Source organism: Heteronotia binoei, chromosome 15 (genome assembly GCF_032191835.1).
Source record: "Heteronotia binoei isolate CCM8104 ecotype False Entrance Well chromosome 15, APGP_CSIRO_Hbin_v1, whole genome shotgun sequence".
NCBI lineage: Eukaryota > Metazoa > Chordata > Lepidosauria > Squamata > Gekkonidae > Heteronotia > Heteronotia binoei.
In genome coordinates, this window is record NC_083237.1 from 35177920 (window position 1) to 35204699 (window position 26780).

General features: G+C 44.0%; 1 protein-coding gene across 2 annotated transcripts in view; it reads right to left on the minus strand.

The window, feature by feature from the left end:
• Nucleotides 1–26780, minus strand: part of ADCY4 (adenylate cyclase 4) — a 71580-nt gene that overhangs the window by 30565 nt on the left and 14235 nt on the right. For both annotated transcript variants that reach the window (XM_060256012.1, XM_060256011.1), the window contains exons 2-12: nucleotides 21510–21707; nucleotides 20349–20510; nucleotides 18619–18768; nucleotides 17811–17965; nucleotides 17569–17680; nucleotides 15274–15401; nucleotides 11348–11506; nucleotides 9476–9608; nucleotides 9199–9378; nucleotides 7145–7188; nucleotides 6550–6636 (exon numbers count right to left, since the gene is read on the minus strand). In XM_060256012.1, the coding sequence (XP_060111995.1) occupies nucleotides 6550–6636; nucleotides 7145–7188; nucleotides 9199–9378; nucleotides 9476–9608; nucleotides 11348–11506; nucleotides 15274–15401; nucleotides 17569–17680; nucleotides 17811–17965; nucleotides 18619–18768; nucleotides 20349–20510; nucleotides 21510–21707 (1508 nt within the window). The remainder of the gene's footprint in view (nucleotides 1–6549; nucleotides 6637–7144; nucleotides 7189–9198; nucleotides 9379–9475; nucleotides 9609–11347; nucleotides 11507–15273; nucleotides 15402–17568; nucleotides 17681–17810; nucleotides 17966–18618; nucleotides 18769–20348; nucleotides 20511–21509; nucleotides 21708–26780) is intronic.

Here is a 26780-nt window from a genome sequence, read left to right on the forward strand (position 1 = left end):
CCCAAGAGGTTTATTGCAGCTTGAAGAAGTCTCTGCTAAGAGGTCTTTTATAACTTGAAAAAGCTTTTGCGAAACAAGGGTATTAGTACAACCTTGTCCTATCCGCTTTGAAAATTTGTCTGCATCCATTGAGAGACATTCATCATTTGGAATATCACACCAGGATTACATGGAAAAGCTGGACAATTTTACCATATAAAGGAAAAGAACTCTTGGTGTAAATGCTTCCTTTTGTTCAAAGGACTGAGTATTATGGTTGTTTTGATGAAAGCAATATATGTGGGTTAAATACAATTGTTTATATTTGAATGGTTTTTATTGTTATGTAATTGGATATAGCAGCTGGTTCACATGGGGCTTTTTGCTTTTTTGTTTCCTTGTCTACATGTTCTAGGCAAGAGGATGGCCAAGATATGCTTTTAAAATTCTGAGGAGATGTACTTTGGCTAACGAGAAATCCCCGGAGGGGGGTTTCATTTTGGCTTTTAAGAAGTCTCTGGAGAAGGATCGCATTCCAGCATCTATAGAGGGTATCTGGGGTCATTAAATTGACTTAAATTCAACATGTGCCAAGTTTCTTAGGGACTAATTAATCTTGGATGAGAAACAGACCGGTGTGTTTGAAGGTCAGGACTTCAAAGGTAAAAAGATCTTAATCTGTTGCTTCGGGACTAATTTGGGAAATATTTGGAAGGTAAACGAAGGTCTGGACACTGTAATAATAAAGGAGGAGGAGGAGGGGGAATTTGGCCTGAGTTAAATAGACATAAGGCTTTAAAAAAGGCAAAAGCTGAAATTGTTTTGAATACTTGAGGTCACCCCCTCCAGAGCTAAAAAAACTGCAGATCAACAAGACGTAACAGGAAATGATGTCTGGGAACATCGTGAGACTTCATAACCATAGAAATGAGACTTTGTGGCAAGAGTAGATGGAAGAGGCCATTAAGGGAAGGGAAAATTATAGGTATCCTAAGCCTCTCTAGGACTAAACCATAGAGAAACATCATTCACCATTTTGGAAAACTACAATTTTTGAAAATTAATATCTGGACTCTGGGGCATAGGAGGGAGGCGATTTTGGACTTATCTGAAAGGGCATGCCCAATCTATAAGACTAGACTAGACCAGCCTATATTTACAATGGGAAGGCAGTGATGTCAGCCCAAAAACCACTACAGACAAGAGCTAAGACACTAGAAGAGGGCAAAAAGGCTGATAAAAAAGAACAGATGGATGCCATGGAAGCAAGATTGTCCAAAGTGATTAAAGACTCTATAAGTGAATGTAAGAAGAAATTTAAAAAAAAATTATAGAAGTTCTTAGTAAGGAGTTTAAAGCAGTATCAAAAAAAAAAATCCAAGAGGCTGAAGAGAAAGTGAAAGACCATGATGAAAAGATTAATACAGTGGATTCCACTATTAAAAAATTGCAGGATAAAGCAGTACTGCAAGACTGTAAATTAATGGAAAATCAGATACGTTTGAGAGGTGTGCCTGAAAAGGATGGTGATTTAAGGAAATACATAATAAGGATTATTGCTGAATTTGTTGGAGATGATCCTGATGAGACTAATTTCTTCTATGACTATATCTACAGGGTCAATTCAGAATATGCAAGGAAAAATAAACTACCAAGAGATGTGGTGGTGAGATGTGTAACAAGAGACTTGGTGGGAAGAATTCTAAGTAAACAATATGAAGGCAAGTTGATTGTGGAAGGCAGTGACATCAGAATTATGAAAGAATTACCAAGGAAAGTCTTAAGTGACAGAAGATTATATAAAAAACTGACTGATCAACTGAGAGAGAGTCAAATGAGATATAGATGGATTCTTCTAGAAGCCTTGGGTTTTGAATACAAGGGGAAGAGGATTACCATTACAAGCATTTGGGAGATGGAGAAGTTTTTGGTGGAGAATAAAGAATTTGGAGGTTTAGATTAAAACAGAAAACCATTATGGATTACAAAATATTATCTTGGACTTAATTCACCACAAAAAAGAAAGGCAACTATTCATTGGATTAGGAAGCAAAAATGTAACATAATTTGTCTACAAGAATTACATATCAAACGATCGGATTATAAATATTTGTGGAATAAGCAACTGGGTGTAGAATTTTATTCATTGTCTAAGGAGAAAAAAAGAGGTGTGTTTTTTATGTAAAACAGGATTTGGAACCAAAACTGATGTTTAAGGACAATGATGGCAGATATATTGCAGTGGAAGTGATGATGAACCACAAGAAGACTTTGCTACTGGGACTGTATGCTTCTAATGGAGCAAAAGATTCTTTTTTAAGGATATTATGTAGCAACTTGATCGTGACATATGAGCAAATCATGTTAATGGGAGACTTTAATGATACAGTTAAAATATTTTGGACAGATCCGGGAAGAAGGGTAACGAAGGTAAACTACCAAAATCTTTTTTTTAATTAGTCAAGCAAGAAAATCTTGTGGACATTTGAAGGGAGAAAAATCCTACAATCAGAGACTATACCTTCTTTTCAGCTTGACGTAACTCTTTCTCAAGGATTGATGTGGAGTACAAAAAATTGGGGACTTACAACAACAAAAATAGAGATCCTTCCAAAAAATAGGAGCAGATCATAATCCAATAATGTGGTCTGTGAAACCTATCAAAAAGACTTTAAGATGGCGAATAAATGAAGATTTACTGCAGAAAGATGGGGTAGTAGAATCTCTGCAAAAAGAGACTAAAGCCTTTTTTCAAGTAAATGAAAATGAGGATGTTCAGTACCAAATGGTGTGGGATGCTTATAAAGTGATGATGAGAGGTATTTTAATCATGTTGAATAATAAAGACAAAAAAGCTAAAGAGAAACAAATGACAGACATACAGAAGGAGATTCGGAAGAAAGAGAGAGAGCTTATAAAGAGACCGGGGAAAAAGAAGATTTTAAAAGAAATTAGAATTCTACAGGACCAATTAAGACACTTGTTAAATAAAGAAGTAGAATGGAGCCTAAAAAGGTTTCAACCAAAATCTTTTGAGAGTGCAAATAAAGCTGGAAAATATTTGGCCTGGCAAATGAAAAGAAAAAGGGAAAATAAAATTAATAAAATTATTTTGGGCAACAAAGAAATTGTTGATCAGGAAGGAATTAAAAGAGAGTTTTATAAGTATTATGCAAATTTGTATAAAAGTCATGTGGGGGATAAAGGGAAAATAGATGCCTATTTACAGGAAATTAATGTCAAACCGCTAACGGACAATATGAAAAAGATCTTAAATGACCCAATTGGTAAAGAAGAAATAGAAGCGGCAATTAATTCAATCAAGCCAGGGAAGGCTCCGGGTCCTGACGGTTTTACAGCAAGATATTATAAGGTTCTTAAAGAGACTCTACTTCCAAAACTTCAGAAACTGATGAACATTATAAGAATAGATGGGAAGATACCTAATACTTGGAAAGAAGCAGTAATCTCGTTGATACCATAAGAAGACAGAGATGTGACTAATGTTAAAAATTATAGACCAATCTCATTGTTAAATAACGACTACAAAATATATGCTAGAATTTTAGCGGAACGCCTGAAGCAGCATTTGAACAGTTTTATTAAAGAAGAACAAGCAGGATTTCTCCCCAGAAGGCAAGTAAGAGAAGATATTAGAATTGTAATAGATATTATAGAATATTATGAAAAACACCCTGAAAAAGAAGTAGCTTTGCTTTTTGCTGATGCAGAGAAAGCTTTTGATAATGTCCATTGGGACTTTATGTTTGCAGTAATGGAGAAATTGGGATTGGGTGAAGAGTTTGTAAGAATGGTAAAGGCAATATATACTGACCAACAAGCAAGACTTTGTATAAATGTAGATTTGACAGAGAAAATAGCAATCTGTAAAGAAACAAGACAAGGGTGCCCTCTGTCCCCTTTGATATTTATAATGACGCTGGAAATACTGCTTATGCAAGTTCAAGAAGATAAGGAGATAGAGGGTTTGAAACTGAAAGGCTTTTCTTACAAATACAGAGCGTTTGCAGATAGGGTTGCCAAGTCCAATTCAAGAAATATCTGGGGACTTTGGGGGTGGAGCCAGGAGACTTTGGGGGTGGAGCCAGGAGAAAGTTTGAGACAAGCACAATTGAATTCCAAAGGGAGTTCTGGCCATCATATTGAAAGGGACCGCGCACCTTTGAAATGCCTTCCTTCCATAGGAAATCATGAAGATTAGGGGCACCTTCTTTGGGGGCTCATAGAATTGGACCCCCTGGTCCAGTCTTTTTGAAACTTGGAGGGTACTTTGGGGAGAGGCCCTAGATGCTATACTGAAAATCTGGTGCCTCTACCTCAAAACACAGCTGTCCCAGAGCCCCAGATACCCGTGGATCAATTCTCCATTATTCTCTATGGGAATAAATCTCCATAGGGAATAATGGGGTTACCAGCTGACATTTCCCTCCCCTCCCCCCGCTTTCTGATGACCCTGAAACAGGAGGAGGGCCTCCAAACCGGGGGATCCCCTGCCCCCACCTGGGGGTTGGCAACCCTATTTGCAGATGATGTAATGTTTATAAATGAAAACCCAACTCAAGTTACACTGTTGCTGCTCCAAGAAAATAAAAGAATATGGTGAATTGGCAGGCTTTTATGCAAATAAAGAGAAAACAAAAATTTTGTGTAAAAATATGTCAAAGTCTAAACAGATGGAACTACAAAATTTGACAAATTGTGAGGTGGCCTCTAAAGTCAAGTATTTAGGAGTAGAAATTAGAACAAAAAACATTGACTTGTTTAAAAATAATTATGAAAAGCTTTGGCGGAAAATTGAAGTGGACTTACAAAAATGGAATATGTTGAATTTGTCTATCCTGGGCAGAATATCGGCAATAAAAATGAATGTATTACCAAGAATAATGTTCTTGTTTCAAACAATACCAATAGTGAAAGAAGAGAACCAATTTTATAAATGGCAGAGGAAACTTTTGGAAATTTATATGGGCCGGCAAGAATTAAGATGAAGATCCTGACAGATGCAAAAGAAAGGGGAGGCTTCCGAGTACCGGATTTAAGACTATATCATGATGCAGTTTGTTTGGTGTGGATTAAGGATTGGATAGTGTTATTAAACAGAAAATTATTAACACTAGAAGGCCATGGGAAGGTTTTCGGTTGGCATGCATATTTGTGCTATGGGAAAAGTAATTTGCTTAAAACTTGGTTGAAGTACCAAAAATATGGAGATGAGAGGAAACTGCTTTGGATTGTGCCAATGGAAGTAATAAAATTATATTCCAATATTGAGGAAGATAAATGATTAGCATATAAACTATTGTTAAAAATACAAGGAGGCAAAGTAGAATTAAAATCAGTGGAAGAACTTGATTATAAATTTAATTAGTTTCAATGGCTACAAATTAAAAGTTTGCTGAAGCAGGATATTAGGAATGAAGGAATAAGACAAGAACAAACGGAAATGGAGAAAATGCTGTTTGGCGAGGACATAAAATTGATTTCAAGAGTGTTTAAACTATTACTGAAATGGTGTACAGAGGAAGAAGTGGTGAAGCCTCAAATGATAAAGTGGGCAATTAATATAAACAAGGAAATTCAGATGGAACAATGGGAATATTTATGGAAGAGCTCTATGAAAATATCGACATGTAATAACATAAAAGAAAATGGCTACAAAATGTTGTATAGATGGTATATGACACCAAAAAAACTGTCGAAAATAAACAATCAGATGTCTGATTGATGTTGGAAATGTAAAAAACATGAAGGGTCCTTCTACCATATGTGGCGGACTTGTGAAATGGCTGTACAATATTGGCAAACGATCCAGCAAGAAATGTCAAAGATTTTGGGATATAAAGTGAAGAAGGCACCAGAAACTTTTTCATTGGGATTACAAATAGAAAGTTTTCCAAAACAAGACAGAACATTACTTTGGTACATGATTTCAGCTGCACGGACATTGTATGCGCAGTTGTGGAAGCAAAATAAAATTCCAGAAAAATGGGACTGGGTTATGAAAACTTTGCACTGGAGTGAAATGGACAAATTAACAAGAACATTAAAGGAACTTGATATGGAAAAAAATTTAATAATGAATGGTGAAAGTTTCAGAACTATGTGGAACAACATTGAAGAGTGAAAGGACACTTGGTGATATTTGATAATGGATAACTTGTTTAAAGTAAAGTAATATTAGCTATTTTTAATTTACTGAGATAAAAATTATAGTTAAAATGAGAGTATGAGAATATATCTTGTTCTTTCTTAAAGGATTACAATAAAATAGATAATATGACTTAATTTAGTATTATATTGGATTTTTAATCAAATGAGGTAGTAACCATAAAGAAATATAAGTTCCTTTTTTCCCTTCTTTTTAAACAGTTTCTTAAAATGCTAAATTACCTTTATTGTTTGTTATATTGTAAGTAACACCAGGGAAGTCTTGAAAATGGGGATGGGGAAGTGGAAAAGGTGATTTTTATTTTGAGGAAAATAATTGAAATAGTGATATAATATGTTGTAGAATAATAAAAATTGTTTTTACAAAAAAAAAGAACTCACTTCTGTGAATTAAGTTGTTCAATCAGTTGGAAGAACTTCTCATCCACGCCTTCCAGGTCTTCATCTGGGCTTCTGGGGGCACGACCCCTGAAATACAACCATGAACAGAAAGATTCAACAGACAAAGAAACCACAGAAATGGTGTGCTGGCCAAGAGAAGCCAAACTGAATGAGCAGATCTGTATTGGCCCAAGTGACTCCATCTTTGCTTCATACTGGTGTTTAGTTGCCCTGACTCATGGGATTGGCTGCTCTCAGGGGAACTTTCTGTCTGTGGTGCTTTTTAGTAGCATTTATCTTCAAGACCTGGAATGTTTCTTCCCCCAGCGGATGCTGTGCTTCATTTAGGTTGTAAGATGCCTAAATTTTTTGATCTATCACTCAACCATGGTTGTGGAGGAATTCAGCAGCATTTTTGGTTTATAGAGCTGGAGTGCACAAACATACTTGCTCATGGATGCAGCTTCCTTTCTCAAAACCACTCAACATAATCACTGAAGCAAAAAAAAAACCTTGTGCATTTCATTGCTCCTCCACCCCATTCTGAGAAGCATGCTTTGTCAGCATTTCTCCTCCAAACTCAGCCCTGTCTTACCTTTCCAAGGTCTTCTGCTGATTCAAAGACCCTAGAGAGAGTTCCTGTAAAGAGATGAACATACAAAGCTGCCTTACACACCAGCCCATTGGTCCATTTAGCACAATATCCTGTATTTGGATGAGTATCATCTCACCAGGTCTCAGGCAGACAAGGGCTTCTGCGATAGTTTGAGATCTTTCCACTGGAGACACCTAGAACTAAACCTTCAACCTTCTACATGCAAGGCTGACACAATCACTAGATTGCTAACCTCCAGGTGAAGCTTGGAGATCATTCAGAATTACAGGTGATCTCTAGATGACACCTGAACCTATGAACATATCAAGCTGCCTTATACTGAATCAGACCCTGGGTCCATCAAAGTCAGTATTGTCTACTCAGACTGGCAGCGGCTCTGCAGGGTCTCAAGTTAAGGTTTTTCATGCCTATTTACCTGGACCCTTTTTAGTTGGAGACGCCGGGGATTGAACCTGAGACCTTTTGCTTACCAAGCAGATGCTTTAGCACTGAGCCACTGTCCCTCCCCCCAAACCTGTCGGTTTCCCAGGAGAAAAGGGCTGCTTTGGAGAGACTCTGTGATCTTGTAACCTACTGAGGTTCTTCTCCTCTCCAGACTCTGACCTTCCCAAGCTCTGCCTCCAGATTGTCATGAATTTCCCAGTCGGGAGTCGTCAACCTTAAAAGTCACCAAGCCACAGCTCTTCTTAAATCAGCTGAAGTGCTAGGTGAACTGAGATGCGGAGGAAGTTCCATTAGCAGAGTTACTGGCACAGTGGCAATATTTTCCACCATGTCTCTGAAAGTATGGAAGAAACAAGGTTCTCTGATTAAAATTAGGGCAGGTTAAATTTAGTGGGCAGATTAAAATTAGGGGATAGTGGGCCTTCAAAGCCCTGACAAGTTTGACTTAAAACATTAGCCAAGTAGCCCTATTACCTCATTCATATTTGAGCCTCAACATTCTTCCCTCTCCTTTTGTTCATCCTCACCATACTTTCACTTCCTGTTGCACCATTTCAGCAGCAACTCCCAGACTTAATAACTGTCCCAACACCCCATAGAGGACAAAGAGGTATGGGGTCCTCTCTTCTCCTTCTCCAGTCTCCTGCAAAAGGCCCAGCAATACTGACCACCAGGGCTTTTTTTGTAGCAGGAACTCCTTTGCATATTGTCAAGCAATGTTTTATCTTACTATGACTGTCTATGTTTATCAGAACATAACTGCCATACTGTAACTGTTACTAACCCTGAACCAAAGCTAAGGCACATCAAATTAGAGAATTAGCCGGTGCCTCTTTCGCGCCTCTTTCGCTTTTACTAACAAATGCAGGAATGTACTCTTTGAAGATAAAGCCTCCGGGGACAGTTTCCCAGGCAGAGCCTGGACCCAGGAAGAATAACTGCAGAGGAGATAAAGAAGGGAACCATGTGAACTTTCACACGTGAATACAGGAATGTTTAGCAATTGTAGCAATGTTTAGAGAACCTTTGATGTGCCACCTTTAAGTATGCATACCACTGTTACTCTGTATCAGTTCCAATTCTTGAATCAATAGAAGCATATGGATTATCAATAAAACCACACTTTGTTTCAACTTAAGGGCTGGTTACTTTGAGATCTGCTTGCTTGACACATATTAGGCCACACACCCCCTGATGTAGCCAATCCTCCTGGAGTTTACAGGGCTCTCAGTACAGGGCCTACTGTAAGCTTCAGGAGGACTGGCTACATCAGGGGTGTGTGGCCTAATATGCAAAGGAGTTCCTGCTACAAAAATAGCCCTGGGGGTCACCAGCAGACAGACATTCCAAAAAGTCCTCTCTCTCTCTCTCTCTCTGCCTAATCCCTCTCATGGAGTTGTTGTGGGCATAGAATGGAAGAAGGGAAAACTTTTTACAGTACCCTGTGCTCCTTTCTGCCCAAGTGAGCACTGCTCTGCATAGTTTTCTTGTAATTTCATGTCTGCCAACATGGACGCATTGGGCTAAAGAATGCCCAATGTCAACTCAGATGGATGGCCATTGGCAAGATCGCCCCCTGTTGGACATACCGAGTGGTTGTTCCTGACCGATCCTGCTGACTCTGGTGGGTTGTCCAGGTGCTTGAGATTGGCAAAGGGTTTGGCTGCTCCCCAGGACTCCAGGTAGCGAGTCATCCGGACAGACGCCCTCATTTTGTAGCTCTCACCTGACACAGGCGATAGTGTGTCGCTGGTGCTTTCTTCTTCGGCCTAAGCTCACCAGAAGCACAAAGAGACTGGATGAGCTCTCTCACCTAGAAGGTCTTTCATATGAAATGAGATGCACAGAAACCCCACATCTCCTCACCCTCGGATCAACGACCAAGAAGGTTCTGATTTTGTTCTCCCTCAAGTAGGGATCCCGGGGCCAGCAACAGATCTCCTCGACTGCATAGACCCCATCCAGGTGTGACAAGGTGGCCTCTGTGATATGCACTCTCCTGAAAGAAAAAAAAAAGTATCTCTGTGTAGTTCCTGAATAAAGCAGAAGGGAGCAGCAGCAGACGCAGTGATGCAAAATCCTTCCATACACCAACATCGATTCACATCTGGATCTGCTGTTCCTGCTCCCCTCCACTGTGCCAGGCAGTCACTACGTGCACCGCTAGAGGGCGCCCTGAATCTGTTGTATCCTTGGCTGATGGAAGATGGTCTAAATCCCCCCAATGTGTGTGGCGGGGAGATAAAATGAGCATATAAAATAATCCTGGGCATATAAAATAATCTCACCATTTATTTAGTTACTTCCAGGGATTAATGAGCCACTGGGTAAAGCTATCCAGTTTAGCCTTTGCAGGTCTAATGCACTACCTAAAATTAATCTGTAGCTTTCCTAATATAGTAATGCTGTATTTTGCTTAACTTCTGCACTCTGCCTGCAAGGGATCCATTTATCATGTGTGTGTGTGTGTGTGTGTATTCAGAGGTAGAAAAGCCTTGAAACCTCCTTTAGACCTAATGTCACATGGGAGATCTATTATCCACTAATATTTCAATTAAGGAGTAGCTCTCCCTGTCCTATTTTAACCCCACAATAAACCTGTGAGAGACAGTGGGCCCAAGTCACACAGTAAGCTTCATGGCAGGGTGAGGATTTGAACCCAGGACTGACATGCTATTGGGAGAGCTGAGGGCAGGGACATGAGGTATGTGGTGTTCGTGATGTCACCAATGATGCTACCAGGGGTGGAATTCTAGCAGGAGCTCCTTTGGATATTAGGCCACAACCCCCTGGTGTAGCCAATCCAAGAGTTTACAAGGCTCTTTTTTTGTAAACTCTTGGAGGATTAGCTACATCAGGGGTGTGTGGCCTAATATGCAAAGGATATATTTGGCCACACACTCCTGATGTAGCCAATCCTCCAAGAGCTTACAAAAAAGAGCCTTGCAAGTTCTTGGAGGATTGACTACACCAGGGGGTTGTGGCCTAATATGCAAAGGAGAATTCCTGGTGATACCCATTCATCTATCTTCCTGCATCACTGCTAGCTTGACCCTAAAATTTAGATACAAACCACCTCCCTCATTACATGTTACAAACGACACAATACCCTTAAAGCCAGTTTGGTGTAGTGGTTAAGTGTGTGGACTCTTATCTGGGAGAACTGGGTTTGATTCCCCACTCCTCCACTTGCACCTGCTGGAATGGCCTTGGGTCAGCCACAGCTCTGGCAGAGGTCGTCCTTGAAAGGGCAGCTGCTGGGAGAGCCCTCTCCAGCCCCACCCACCTCACAGGGTGTCTGTTGTGGGGGAGGAAGGTAAAGGAGATCGTGAGCCGCTCTGAGCCTCTTTGGAGTGGAGGGCAGGATATAAACCCAATATCTTCATCTACCTCACAGGGCGTCTGTTGTGGTGGGGCGGGGGGAGGTAAAGGAGATGGTGATCCGCTCTGAGACTCTTCGGAGTGAAGGGCGGGATATAAATCCAATATCTTCATCTACCTCACAGGGTGTCTGTTGTGGGGAGGAAGGTAAAGGAGATTGTGAGCTGCTCTGAGACTCTTCGGAGTGGAGGGCGGGATATAAATCCAATATCTTCTTCTTCTTAAATGCATCTTTGTCCTCTTTTTATAGATATTGCATGCAGTGCCTCCCCCAGGTCACTAGGGATCAACATGTATGCAATCCTCCCCTCTTGTTCCGCCTGGGAGCATCCTTGCTCACCATCTAGCTTCTCTCACCCTGGCACGCCTCCCGCTTCCATGTGATTGGCTAACGTCACGTCATCCGACCAGACATCATACTGCCATTTCTGGAGTCCAATCACTCCGCACAGGACGTTTCCTGAATGGACCCCGACCCTCATGTTGATGTCCACACCGGTGGCATCACGCAGCTTCCTGTGGAACAAGGCAAAATGGTTTCGTTTTCATTAAAACATCTTCTGTGCCCCACAAATTGGGGGGGGGGGAAAGTATAGAAACAATCAAGGCATTGACTAATACATATTTCGGCCCTTGTTGCATGTATTTTGAAAGCAGAATTCAAGATGTGGAGAGTATATTAACATAACTTAAGCAGCATTTGGCGACAGTCTAAACCAGAGTTGTCAACATGCGGCCCGAGGGCAAAATAGGCCCCCAGAGAGCTCCTATCAGGCCCGTGAGCAACTATCTGTCATCTGCTTCCTTCTCTCTCTCTTGCTTCCTTCTGTATCACAGCTTGCTTTACCAGGCTCCCTCAATCGCATGGGAGCTACAGAGTAAAGCCTCTATATTTTCCATTGGCTGACCAGCACACAAAGCAATTTATGCACACAAGTTCACAATGTCCAGCCATTTCATGTTTTCCCCTGGGACTTGGGCTGAAAGCATTGACCATGTGAGTCTCTAGATTTCGATGCAATAATTCAGAGCAAGAGATGTCAGTTATCAGAAACGGTTGAACAAAATATTGCAAGAGTGCTAACCTTTTAAGAATCTTTTCAGTTTTAAAAAAATCTTTGTGCTTGTCTGTGTCCTTTATAAAGTTTATATCTTTGCTACCTGGCATTACATTTTATGACACACAAGGCGCAGCCCGATAAGGGCTTATTTATGTCAGTTCTTGGAGGATTGGGAGAGAACAAATGAGTTTGACACGCCTAGTCTAAACAATCCCATTTGCTGAGCCGGACTCCCTTTACAAATATATAACATGCAGAAATCTTTCCCAGCATCTCTCTGGCTTCCAAGTTCTAAGACTCCAAGTTCTATGTGCTTCAAATCTCAGTTAGGGCTGCCAGTCTCCAGGTGGGGCCTGGAGATTTTCTGCTTTGACAACTGATCGCCAGCTGTCAGAGATCAGCTCCCCTGGAGAAAATGGCTGCTATGAAGGGTGGACTCTATTGCATTTGCTGAGGCCCCTCCCCAAACCCTGCCCTCTCCCAGATCCACCTGCCAAGTCTCCAGGTATTTTCCAACACAGACCAGGCAACCCTATCTCAGATTCAGTTCCTGGGAACTCTAGTTACATGATCTCATGTACCTGGGCTTCACTTGAGATTCCAGGGAATCCTTGCCACTCAGGTGAGATGAGGCTAGATGGGTCTAACCTCCCAATGGGGCTAGGGTTGCCAAGTCCAATTCAAGAAATATCTGGGGACTTTGGGGGTGGAGCCAGGAGACATTGAGGTGGAGCCAGGAACAAGGATGTGACAAGCATAATTGAACTCCAAGGGAGTTCTGGTCATCGCATTTAAAGGGACAGCACACCTTTTTAAATGTCTTCCTTCTGTAGGAAATAATGAAGGATAGGGGCACCTTCTTTTGGGGCTCATAGAATTGGACCCCCTGGTCCAATCGTTTTGAAACTTGGGGAGGTACTTTGGGGAGAGGCACTAGATACTATACTAAAAATTTGGTGCCTCTACCTCAAAAAACAGCTCCCCCAGAGCCCCCGAAACCTCCAGATAAATTCCCCATTATGAGAATCCATCTCCACATAGGGAATAATGAAGTGCTCAGCAGACCTTTCCTTCCCCCCCCCCCTCTGTTTCTGGCGACTCTGAAGCGAGGGATTGGCATCTCTACTCATGAGTTGCTGCCAACTTCTTCAAAGTAACACAGACACCCCATCCCAAGAGGAAGCCTTTCAATCAGAGACTGAAGCCTCCGGAGGTGGAAAGGCACATGGTCCTCTGCGGGCGGGGCTTCCCCCTGCCGGCCAGCTGACTGGGGGCGGGAAGGAGCCTGGGAAAGCGGAAGAACCCCTGCTGGGACCTGGGGATTGGCAAGCCTAGATGGGGCCTATAGTTACAATTGATCTCCATACAGAGATCAGTTCCTCTGGAAGAAGCAGCAGCTTGGGAAAGTGTACTCTATGGCACCACAATCCCCCCACCCCCTTTCCCAGACTCTACCTTTGGCCCCACTCCCAAATCTCCAGGAATTTCTCAAGCCAGAGTTGGCAACGCAAGCCTGACCTAGAATAAGGCAATTTCGAACATATGCTTTCAAGCAGCCCTACTTCCTGTAACTCTCTTGTTGCTCTTCACTGCCCTCCATGGCTCATAACATCTCATAACTCAATCCTAAATCCCCTTCTCCACCCCTCGTCTTAAAGGTGAAGAGTGTTAGGCCAGTTCAGATGATACGGCCAGTTTACATGCCATGGACACGGGAAACAGAAGTATGCCTTATCTGCCTACCTCTTATATTTCTTTCCCTCCTTCTCTAGCCTTGAGCTGGATGACCCAAAAAAGTCAGATCATGGAAGCTAAGCATGGTCTGCCATGGTAGCCAGCTCTGGGTTGGGAAATACGTGGAGATTTGGGGGGCAGAGCCTGAAAAGGGTGAGGTTGGAAGAAGGGAAGGACTTCAGTAGGGTATGAAGTCACAGAGTCCATCATTCCGAAGTGCCCATTTTCTCCAGGTGAACTGATCTCTGTTGCCTGAAGACCAGTAGTAAACACAGGAGATCTCCAGCCACCACCTGGAGACTGGCAACCCAGGATCAGCCACGGTTAGCATTTTGACGGGAGATCACTAAGGAAGCGCAGGGTCTTACTCGTTACACAGAGTCAGGCAGCGTCAAACCATCTCTGAACATTTATAGCATTGAAAACTCTGCAGGGGTACCATAAAAGTCAACTTGACGTGACAGCACTTTCCACCACCCCCACAGACTCCATGGAAAACAAGCTCTTGCCTCCTGCTACTCCCAGCCAGAGATCATAACTCGCATATTGCCCATGTGACAAATCATACCCCACACAAGCAAACTGACTTGACATTCCAAAGTGTCCCTGAAGTTCACCTCAGATTGCTAGGCCTCAAGGCCCAAACTAGATGTAATGGCATCCTTGTGTTTGCCATGGGGACGTGGCTACCAATTAAAACAATTTAAAAAGGCAGCAAGGGCCTGATCCTGATCAGGACCACAGCATTGGGGGGGGGGGGGGTGCCGAGGCACTTTCATTTTGTTCTTTCCCCTCCTCCCTCAGTGTTTTTTCATGTGTCAAAATGGCTGCACTCCACAGATGTTTCAGCACTTGACAATGTGTGAGTGGGGGAAGAAGAGTGCCTCCGCCTGTTGTCATTTTAAATTCATTTGGAAAGGGTGGCAGCAGCCCCCTGGCTGTCCCAAGGATGTCATTACATGTAGTTTAGCCCTCAGGTTTTAGCCCCAAAATTCAGGTTTGGAATTCATTCTCAGAAGAAGACGAGATTGGATTGATACCCCACCCTTCGCTCGGAGTCTCCGAGCAATTTACAATCTCCTTTCCCTTCCCCTCCCCACAACAGACACCCTGTGAGGTGTATGGAGCTGAGGGAGCTCTTTCGAGAACTGCTCATGAGAGAACAACTCTGAGAAAACTTGTACTGGCCCAAGGTCACATCAGCAGGTGCATGTGGAACAATGGGAAAACAAACCCGGTTCTCCCAGATTAGAGTCTGTGCTCGTAACCACTATACCAAAGTGGCTCTCATGTTAGAACGTAATCTCACAGCAGTCAGCTGGCTCTATGTACCTGAATGGATTCATTTAAGATTTCTGAGCCTGCCTGTTTAGGGAAACTGCTGAGTACAGGAGCTGAAGATGTGAGGTAATAATAACCCAGTTTTCTTCTCCCCTCCCCCCCCCACCGGGCTCCTTTCCCTTTGGGGTCCTGTCGCCCTCTACTCACCTGATGGCTTGGCACATATCAAGTCCCATCTTGACACAGTTACGTGCATGGTTGGGAAGCGAGACAGGCAATCCAGAGACGCAGTAGTAGCAGTCGCCCAAGATCTTAATCCGCATGCACTCGTTGTCCTAGGAGACAAGAAGCAATTGAGGTTGAAGAGAGCCCTGATTTTCGTCTTAGCTAATTGTGGAAGGTGAAAATCTGTCTTTTTGAGAAGATGAGTGAGAGGCTATTTACTGGAGCAGAGGACCTGAACAAATGCATTCCAAGAAAGGCGTTATATCAAGCACAACAACCCTCTTTTTCGATCACAACTTCATCCAAAGATGATCCCTGGAAATTAAGAGCTGACTTGAAAGATCAATAAAGTCTGAAAGAAAAGGAAAAAAAAAATCTGCTGGCTGGATGACTCTACTTCTCCAATCGATGTGCTAATACCAAACAGTGCTCTAAGGCAGAATGGCTGGAATTAAAATCCATTTACTCTTTAGCCAGAATCTCGGAGTGCTGCCTATCCCAGCTTTCCAGCATCTTACAAAGATAACTGGCAAACAGCTTCTCAGTTACAGACAGAAAACTAACTGGGCTATAGTTAGTCAGTCAGCTCCTTTTAACTACCTTTTAAGAAACTGGGATAATGAACGTGTTTGTTTGCCCAAATACTCTACCCTGGAAATTATTGATAGATAAGGAGGTCAACAAAGGAGCCCAGAATTTTACATTAGATGTGGTTCTGCATGTTCATGTGTTTGGTGGACGCTAAGGCATCACATTCCTCACCTTACTGATCTGGTCAAATGAGTGAGCTCCTTCTATCCTTTTTTTTAAAAAAATGGGATGAATATTACTTTAAACATCAGATGTTTGAGAGCTGCAAAATATGAACATCAGATGTTTGAGAACCACAAGACAGGAAGGAAGGAAGGAAGGATCATAAGAGAAGCCATGTTGGATCAGACTAATGGCCCATCCAGTCCAACACTCTGTGTCACACAGTGGCCAAAAAAATTATATATATATATATATATATATATATATATATATATATACACACACACACACACACACATATACACACACTGTGGCTAATAGCCACTGATGGACCTCTGCTCCATATTTTTATCTAACCCCCTCTTGAAGCTGTCTATGCTTGTAGCCGCCGCCACCTCCTGTGGCAGTGAATTCCACAAGTTAATCACCCTTTGGGTGAAGAAGTACTTCCTTTTGTCCGTTTTAACTCAACTGCTCCGCAATTTCATTGAATGCCCATGAGTTCTTGTATTGTGAGAAAGGGAGAAAAGTACTTCTTTCTCTGCTTTCTCCATCCCATGCATTATCTTGTAAACCTCTATCATGTCACCTCGCAGTCGATGTTTCTCCAAGCTAAAGAGCCCCAAACGTTTTAACCTTTCTTCATAGGGAAAGTGTTCCAATCCTTTAATCATTCTAGTTGCCCTTTTCTGCACTTTTTCCAATGCTATAATATCCTTTTTGAGGTGCGGTGACCAGAATTGTACACAGTATTCTAAATGAGACCACACCATCGATTTATACAGGGGCATTATGATACTGGCTGATTTGTTTTCAATTCCCTTCCTAATAATTCCCAGCATGGCATTGGCCTTTTTTATTGCAATCACACACTGTTTTGACATTTTCAGTGAGTTATCTACAACGACCCCAAGATCTCTCTCTTGGTCAGTCTCTGCCAGTTCACACCCCATCAACTTGTATTTGTAGCTGGGATTCTTGGCCCCAATGTTCATTACTTTGCACTTGGCCACCTTGAATTTCATCTGCCACGCTGATGCCCACTCACCCAGCTTCAACAGATCCCTTTGGAGTGCCTTACAATCCTCTCTGGTTCTCACCACCCTGAACAATTTAGTGTCATCCGCAAACTGGGCCACTTCACTGCTCACTCCCAACTCCAAATCATTTATGAACAAGTTAAAGAGCATGGGACCCAGTACTGAGCCCTGCGGCACCCCACTGCTTTGAGGATCAAGGAAGGAACTTTAATTTTAAATTCATTCTCCAAGCTGCTGTCTGACTTGCCTTGGATAAGTGGTTTAAAGAGACAAATGCCTTCTCCAAGCTGGCTGATGGGGCAGTGGGGGCTTCGAGAGCCACACATTATGTGTGAAAGAGCCACATGTGGCTCCCAAGCCACAGTTTGGCCACCCCTGGGATTGATTCACTATCATTTACATTTCAGTAGTGCTTTAATAATGAAATGCATCTTACAAAATCAAAGCAAAATCAGATATCTCACGAAGGCATTGTATTCCTCACCTTGGCAATCTGGTCGAATTTTCCAAAGAGTTCGTTGAGCATCAGAACTAGTTCTTTCGGGGAGCACTCACTGGCCAAGAGCGTGAACCCAACAATGTCCGCGTACAGGATGCTGTTTGGGGTCAGAGAAAGAGAGGGAGATCTTAGGAGAGCTGTTTTATGAGAGGCAGTGAAAGGGCATCAAGTTCTCCTAAAGCTGGGTCAGACAACTTTGAGGATCAAGGGAGATGGAGGCTGAGGACCTGACGTTCTTGTGCTGCTTCACGTAGAGATTGTGGAAGTTGTTGGTGCTCTCGTGTCTCTGCTGTGCTTGGCCACCATCTCGGAGCCTCTCTATGATCTCCGCCTTCATCTCTAAGGCAATGTAGGCTGGAAGGATGGAGAGGAGGAGGTGCTCCTGGAATGATTGATGGAGCAAGTAGAGAAAGCAGAAGAAGACAGGGCTGAGTTTGGGGCAACTGCAATGTCCTTTCCTATAATTTCATCACTCATCACCTTAATTACAATTAATCAGGGCTTTTTTGTAGGAAAAAGTCCAGCAGGAACTCATTTGCATATTAGGCCACACCCCCTGATGCCACTACTGTTTTGCACAGGGCTTTTTTGTAGAAAAGGCCCAGTGAGAACTCATTTACATATTAGGACACACCCTCTGACATCAAGCCCACCGGAACGGTGTTTCTGTGCATTCCTGCTCAAAATAAAGCCCTGCAATTAATTATTGGAATCTGTTTTCCACCTTTTGTGTGGCCTTTCTTTGTGTGAGCCAGCTGTAGAAGAAAGCTTCTCTGGGCGTGGACAGCAGGAGTCCCCTACCTTGTTGAGCCTGAAGCTACCTTTGGAATGCTGACTCAGGGTGGTAGGCACAACCACAAAATGGTTGCTGTAAGTGGCGGAGCCAACCACAAAATCTCAGGGACTAGATGACCCTCCGGGATCATCTAGTCCAACCCCCTGCACAATGCAGGGGTCTATGTTAATTAAAGACCAAGTGGAATGGACAGAGATCAGAGGAATTTATTCCAAATCCAGGAGTGTTCCCATGTTCACCTGGTGCCGCTTTTCAGACTCCAACTTGACACGAGACTGGATAAGGTTGAAGGTCTCATGGAAGGTCTCTTGCAGGGCCACCTCCATTAGGTGCTTGTGGTAGGCACCCACCAAGTTCCCACAGACAAAGATGACAAGGTTGGCTAAGAGCTGAAAGCAGAGGTCAGGAGACAACATGTGAAAGCAAGTCAAACTTGGAAGGGGAGAAGACACAGCATGGAGGAGAGAGGAGAAAGCTAGGAAAGAGAGGCCATCTCTGCGTTGGCTGGTGTCAACCAATTAAAGGTAGTTCTAGTAAACCATGAATTATAAAGGAAAGTATGGGATGGTGGCAACAGGCATAATAAGGCAGATGGATGGATAGGACAAGAAGACTACAATGAAAAGGAGATAATAATAAGATATTGGATTTATATCCTGCCCTTCACTACCCAAAGAAGTCTCAGAGTGACTTACAATCTCCTTTCCCTTTTCCTCTCCGCAAAAGACACTCTGTGAGGTAGGTGTAGCTGAGAGAACTCTGACAGAAACTGCTCTTGGGAGGAACAGCTCTGTGAGAACCTGTGACTGACTCAAGGTCACATCAGCAGGTGCACATGGAGGAATGGAGAATCAAACCCAGTTCCCCCAGATAAGAGTCCACACACTTAACCACACCAAATTATGATGATGAACGAACAACAAAAGCATTGGATGGATGGCAAAATGAATGGACATATGGACAAAAGAATGATGGAAAGGATGGTGAGATGTACGGATGGGATGCAGAAGAAGAGAAGGATGGCAAAATAAATGGATGGATGTGTTGGTGGATGGATGGGCCAGAGATGGCGGTGCAGAATGTTAAAGTGCATATGGATGAATGGGTTGAGAAATAAAGGAAGAAAGTGGAAGGAACAGAGATGGATAGATGGGACAAAAGTAGTAGACGAGAGATAGCAAAATAGATAGATGGACTGGAGGAGTGCCGAAAGAAAAGTGGCAAAATGAATAAGGAGATGGGTAATGAATCAAGAGAAATGGATGGAAGAAGAAGAAGAAGAAGAAGAAGAAGAAGAAGAAGAAGAAGAAGAAGAAGAAGAAGAAGAAGAAGAAGAAGAAGATGATATTGGATTTATATCCCGCCCTCCACTCCAAAGAGTTTCAGAGTGGTTCACAATCTCCTTTACCTCCTTCCCCCACAACAGACACCCTGTGAGGTGGGTGGGGCTGAGAGGGCTCTCACAGCAGCTGCCCTTTCAAGGACAACCTCTGCCAGAGCTATGGCTGACCCAAGGCCATTCCAGCAGGTGCAAGTGGAGGAGTGGGGAATCAAACCCGGTTCTCCCAGATAAGAGTCGGCACACTTAACCACTACACCAAACTGGCTCTGGAGAAGCAGGAAGAGGAGGAGGAGGAGGAGAGATGGCCAAATGGATGAATGGGTTATCAGGCTGAGGGAGGGATGGGCAAAAGTTGGGTGGGCAGGTTGAGAGGCAGGGCAGGCAAGCTGATGGAGAAATGGTTCCATGCTACAGGAGGCATCAATAAGCAGTGGGCATTATAGGAGGAAAGATCTGGGGCTCAGGTAGGGAAGCCAATTAGGATGCTATGCATGCAGCTCTAAGCAGGCTAGAGATCTGTAGGCCAGCTGGATGTTGCAGGAAGCATGCACGGCTGCTCCGCACAGACATCTAGGCTACAGCCCCTCAGCCTAGTCTTGATGGGAAGGGTTCTTGGGTCAGGCTCACCTGCAAGGCCAGCTCTGCCTGCGACGTGCACCCGATGGAGAGGTAGACACCCAGGACTATGACATGGGAGAGGGAGGAGGCCAAGCCAGCCCCCACTGCGTCTTGCATCCGGATGGGCAGCATGGTGTAGACGGTGAAGATGATGAAGAGGAAGAAGGAGACCTTGGAGGAAAGGACTTGGTGTCAGTCGTCTGTGCAACAGGACTGGGGGTGGTGGGAAGTGCCATCAAGGGATGGCTAATTGATGGCAACCCTGAAGGTTTTCCGTTGCCTGTCTTTACGTGCAGCCCTGGACTTCCTTGGAAATCTCCCATCCATGGACTAACCAGGGCTGACCCAGTTTAGCTTTCAAGATTTGATGAAACTGTGGTAGCCTAGGCCATTGAGGACAGTGCAAACAGGATTGGGAGAATAAAATTCCATTTGTGGAAAAGAAATCCAAGAAAGGGTATTTCTCCAATCCCCCCAAACACACACAGTTTAACAGTAGCACTTCAGCCATATGGACTGGGAACTTGATTTCTGTTTGCAAGGAAGTCCAGAGTTGCTATGCAGAGGCAGGCAACAGCAAGCCAACTCTGAACTGTCTCTCACCTTGAAAACCCTATACCAGGGGTGTCAAACATGCAGCCCAGAGGCTGAATCAGGCCCCTGGAGGGCTCCTATTAGCCTCCTGAGCAATTGGCTGTCATCTGCTTCCTTCTCCCTCTCTCTTGCTTTCTTCTGCATAACAGCTTGCTTTGCAAGACTCGTTCAATCGCACAGGAACTACAGAGCAAAACCTCTATTTTCTCCATTGATTGAGGCTCCTGCCTTGGGGAGAAAGGGTGTGTCCTTTATAAAGTTTATATCTCTGCTACTTAATCTTAAATTGGTACACACATGGCCTGGCCCAACATGGCCCAGCCCGACATGGCCCAGCCGAACAAGGTCTCATTTTTGTCAGATCCATCCCTCACAACAAATGTGTTTGACACCCCTGCTTTGCATGGTAAAGCATTCAGCTATATAGTCCCACCGTCTGCTTTCTGTAGTATCATGATTTTTTTCAAGAACGTGTAGACCAATGCTTAGAAACACCGATCCCGCCCCTTAGAGTGGCCCATTCCAACTTTTAAAGTCTCTGTCCCTCCACAAAGAGATGCAGCAGAAGTATGTCACCTGGTCCCAGGCCATAACCACCCCTCCAGTGAAGACAAAGACGTAGCCCATGGTGATAAGGCAGATCCAGATCACAGCGGAGAAGACACGAGTGCATTGTTGAAAGATGCTCTCGATGCACACGAGGACCAAGATGAGGCCAAAAACAACCAGAGCAGCAAATAATGTAATCAGGAAGTCTAAGTTGGAGGAGAATTCCTAGAGGAAAGGAAAGACACGATTCATTAATCATGTTTGCAATACTGGCCTTGTGTTCAACTAAAGGGAACTGCACAGCAGGAAACGAGGTGCTGAAATTAATTATCCGCGATTCCTCTGATTTGCATTAGGAAATCATCACCACTTTGATCTTCCCTTCTCCTAGTCTGTTGGAGGAATGCCAAGCGTCTTGGAAGAAGGGTCCGAACCCATGATCTGTGGATGACTCAGTTCTGCCTTTGAAAGGTAAGCTATTGTTTTTAGTTAGTGTATTTAAAATCAATAGCAATCTTAGCAGCTATTCTAACAGCAATGGTTTACATTTTTCACAGGTCAGTCTTAGCAGCTATTCGAAGAAGAAGACTGCAGATTTCTACCCTGCCCTTCTCTCTGAATCAGAGACTCAGAGTGGTTTATAATCCCCTATATCTTCTCCCCCCACAACAGACACCCTGTGAAGTGGGTGGGATTGAGAGGGCTCTCACAGCAGCTGTCCTTTCAAGGACAACTCCTGCGAGAAATACGGCTGACGCAAAGCCATTCCAGCAACTGTAAGTAGAGCATTGGGGAATCAAACCCGGTTTTCCAAGATAAGAGTCCGCGGACCTAACCACTACACCAAATTGGCTCTCTAACAGCAATGGCTTGCAATTCCCACAGGTCAATCTTAGCAGCTCTTCTAACAGCAGTGGTTTGCATTTCCTCCAAGTCAGCCTTAGCAGCTATTCTAACAGCAATGGTTTGCAATTCCCACAGGTCAGCCTTAGCAGCTATTCTAACAGCAATGGTTTGCAATTCCCACAGGTCAGCCTTAGCAGCTATTCTAACAGCAGTGGTTTGCATTTCCCCTGACTCAGCCTTAGCAGCTATTCCAACAGCAATGGTTTGCAATTCCCACAGGTCAGCCTTAGCAGCTATTCTAACAGCAGTGGTTTGCATTTCCCCTGACTCAGCCTTAGCAGCTATTCCAACAGCAATGGTTTGCAATTCCCACAGGTCAATCTTAGCAGCTATTCTAACAGCAGTGGTTTGCATTTCCTCCGAGTCAGCCTTAGCAGCTATTCTAACAGCAATGGTTTGCAATTCCCACAGGTCAGCCTTAGCAGCTATTCTAACAGCAATGGTTTGCAATTCCCACAGGTCAGCCTTAGCAGCTATTCTAACAGCAGTGGTTTGCATTTCCCCTGACTCAGCCTTAGCAGCTATTCCAACAGCAATGGTTTGCAATTCCCACAGGTCAGCCTTAGCAGCTATTCTAACAGCAGTGGTTTGCATTTCCCCTGACTCAGCCTTAGCAGCTATTCCAACAGCAATGGTTTGCAATTCCCACAGGTCAATCTTAGCAGCTATTCTAACAGCAGTGGTTTGCATTTCCTCCGAGTCAGCCTTAGCAGCTATTCTAACAGCAATGGTTTGCAATTCCCACAGGTCAGCCTTAGCAGCTATTCTAACAGCAATGGTTTGCAATTCCCACAGGTCAGCCTTAGCAGCTATTCTAACAGCAGTGGTTTGCATTTCCCCTGACTCAGCCTTAGCAGCTATTCCAACAGCAATGGTTTGCAATTCCCACAGGTCGGCCTTAGCAGCTATTCTAACAGCAGCGGTTTGCATTTCCTACAGGTTAGTCTTTGCGACAGAACTGCAACAAAAGTTTGACCTCCCCTTTCCCCAGTCTAGAACACACAAACAAAAGCCGATAGAAACAAAGAACGAACTCTCATCCAGTCTGCAAAACGTGTCCCTGCAGAGTTATCTGGAATAACCTCTTAACCGCAGCTGGTATTGACAAGCCTCCGCCACTTGCTTGTGTGTGTGTGTGTGCGTGTAAGTGTTCTGGCCTGGATAAGCCACGTGACCTGGCAAAGGGATGCAGCGGGAACCCAGACCCACCAACTTTTCACCATTGGAAACAGAGACATGCTTATTACACCCCTATTGTAATAACAAACAGCTGCCTGAGCCCGCCGCACACAAGTGATTACACATTGTTGAAGGCCCTACTTGCCTGCTGTTTTCCCTTTACTGGGAAATAGCCTGTCCTCTGCCGAGAGGGTAATTATTCGTTGGGCAAAAGACACTTTTCGAAAAACACAATTGTCCTCCCGTACGAGAGCAACCATTCAAAATGTACCTTAGCAGCTGCAGCGAGAGAACTGGCAGGTTGTGTGCTGCATGGTGCCTTTGTGCCGGCTTATGCCTTTCCCTCCATGTCCATGCATTTACATACAGGCTACTGTAATGCAAAAGCGTTTGCAAAATTTGAGCTGCTACAGAAGAGGGAAGTCAGTATGCTAACGGGGGGGGGGGGATCAAAGTCCCCCCATTTGCATCAATTGCCCTGGCTTGCCATTCGTTTCTAGACGCAGCTCAATATTTTGGTGCTGCCTTTGGAGCTCTATGTGGCCTTGTATCAGAGATCCAGAAAGACCGCCTTCACCCTAGGGTTTCCAGCCCCTGGCTAGCACTCCCCGGGAGCGATGAGTGGGTGGAGACTTCAAAAACTAGCGTGTGCAATGCCGTGAGATCACTTCCAGTTTCAGACCCAGAAGCGATGTCACAGTCCCAGTGATATTCAAGGAATTTCTTGGATCTCCATGATTTTTACCGCAGAGATCTTGGGAGTTTTTATAACAGCGCACAACACCAGTCCTCCACTGTGCTCCTGCTAGGGCTGGCCTTGCCACTAAGCAAACACCGTGATTACCTAGGGCAGTTGGGAGTGAGCAGTGAAGTGGCCAAGTTTGCAGATGACACGGAATTGTTCAGGGTGATGAGAACCAGAGAGGACTGTGAGGAACTCCAAAGGGATCTGTTGAGGTTGGGTGAGTGGGCGTCAACGTGGCAAATGAGGTTCAATGTGGCCAAGAGCAAAGTAATGCACATTGGGGCCAAGAATCCCAACTACAAATACAAGTTGATGGGGTGTGAACTGGCAGAGACTGACCAAGAGAGAGATCTTGGGGTCGTGGTAGATAACTCACTGAAAATGTCAAGACAGTGTGCGTTTGCAATAAAAAAGGCCAACGCCATGCTGGGAATTATTAGGAAGGGAATTGAAAACAAATCAGCCAGTATCATAATGCCCCTGTATAAATCGATGGTGGGGTCTCTTTTGGAATACTGTGCGCAATTCTGGTCACCGCACCTCAAAAAGGATATTATAGCATTGGAAAAAGTGCAGAAAAGGGCAACCTGAATGATTAAAGGGTTGGAACACTTTCCCTATGAAGAAAGGTTAAAACGCTTGGGGCTCTTTAGCTTGGAGAAACGTCGACTGCGGGGGTGACATGATAGAGGTTTACAAGATTATGCATGGGATTGAGAAAGTAGAGAAAGAAGTACTTTTCTCCCTTTCTCACAATACAAGAACTCGTGGGCATTCGATGAACTTGCTGAGCAGTCGGGTTAAAACGGATAAAAAGAAGTACTTCTTCACCCAAAGGGTGATTAACATGTGGAATTCACTGCCACAAGAGGTAGCAGCGGCTACAAGCATAGCTAGCTTCAAGAGGGGGTTAGATAAAAATATGGAGCAGAAGTCCAACACTGGCTATTAGCCGCAGTGTGTGTGTATTGGCCACTGTGTGACACAGAATGTTGGACTGGATGGGCCATTGGCCTGATCCAACGTGGCTTCTCTTATGTTCTTAGTGGTCCCCAACTTTTTTGGCACTAGGGACCCGTTTTGTGGAAGGCAATTTTTCCACTGACCGGGGTGGGGGTGGGGGGGCGATGGTTTCGGGATGATACAACTGTGTACTTTATTTTGGTGTGGTGCTTATGTACACAGACTTTTATCTGGGAGAACGGGTTTGATTCCCCACTCCTTCACTTGCAGCTGCTGGAATGGCCTTGGGCCAGCCGTAGCTCTCACAGAGTTATCCTCGAAATGGCAACTTTTGAGAGAATTCTCTCAGCCCCACCGACCTCACAGGGTGTCTGTTGTGGGGGAAGAAGAGAAAGGAGATTGTGAGCTGCTCTGAGATTTGCAGCGGAGGGCAGGAGATAAATCCAATGTCTTATTATTGCTTCTACATTGGAATATATAATGAAATAATTATACAACTCACGGCCCGGTTGCTAACAGACCATGGACCAGTACCGGTCCACAGCCCCAGGGTTGGGGACCCCTGACCTAGGGTGCTGGCCTTCTGGAGGCACCGAATTGGGCACCCCCATGTGACTCAGTGACATTATCAGTGCGGGGCTGTGTGTGTGTACCTAAGGTGCCAGACAGCACCAGACAGTCATCAAGCACAGCAAGCAACCTGGCAGCCCTACACTTATGAGGAACCAGTGTCACCTGCCATACTCTGAAATAGCTAGCACTGCTTTTGGCTTTGCGCCTGCCTTGAGTGAGGTGAGGTTGTTGGGTATGCAGGATGGGGCTTTTTCAGACTTTGGACCCCCCTCCTCCTCGCTTCAAGAGGTTGTGGCAGCCTCATCATGCTGGAGATGGCAACAATTCTTTTGACTCGTTTTTACCATTTTAGCGCTAGTTGCGTTATGGGGTTTTAATGGTGCTGATTATTTAAGGACTATATTATCCATTGAGCTTAATGACGAGTTTTTAAATGATTTTACACAGGGCTGAATTTGGTCTGTAGGCTGCCGTTAGCACTGTATGGTCTGTTTTTCATGCCATATTTTCAGCTTTTTTAATATTGCAAACTGACCTGGATATTTTGGCATAAGAATGGAGATTAGGTATAACAATAAGGTACCAGGGGGATAAATAAGCACGTGTCATGCATTTCGTTATATATCTACCAGAGATAAGATGCACTCAGAAAAAAAAGATATTTAATAATTATGCTTTGTGTTTCTGATTATTTACTTTATGGAAGTAGTGAACTGTGACCCTCCCCTAACGTTTTGATGGAACTGTATACATTGTGATTTGTTTGTTTGTTTGTTTTCCGGTTTTGTGATAATTCAGACGGATGCATCATTGGGCATTATCCTTCTTTAGAGAACCAGTTTGGTGTAGTGGTTAAGTGCGTGGACTCTTATCTGGGAGAACCAGGTTTGATTCCCCACTCCTCCACTTACAGCCTCTAGAATGGCCTTGGG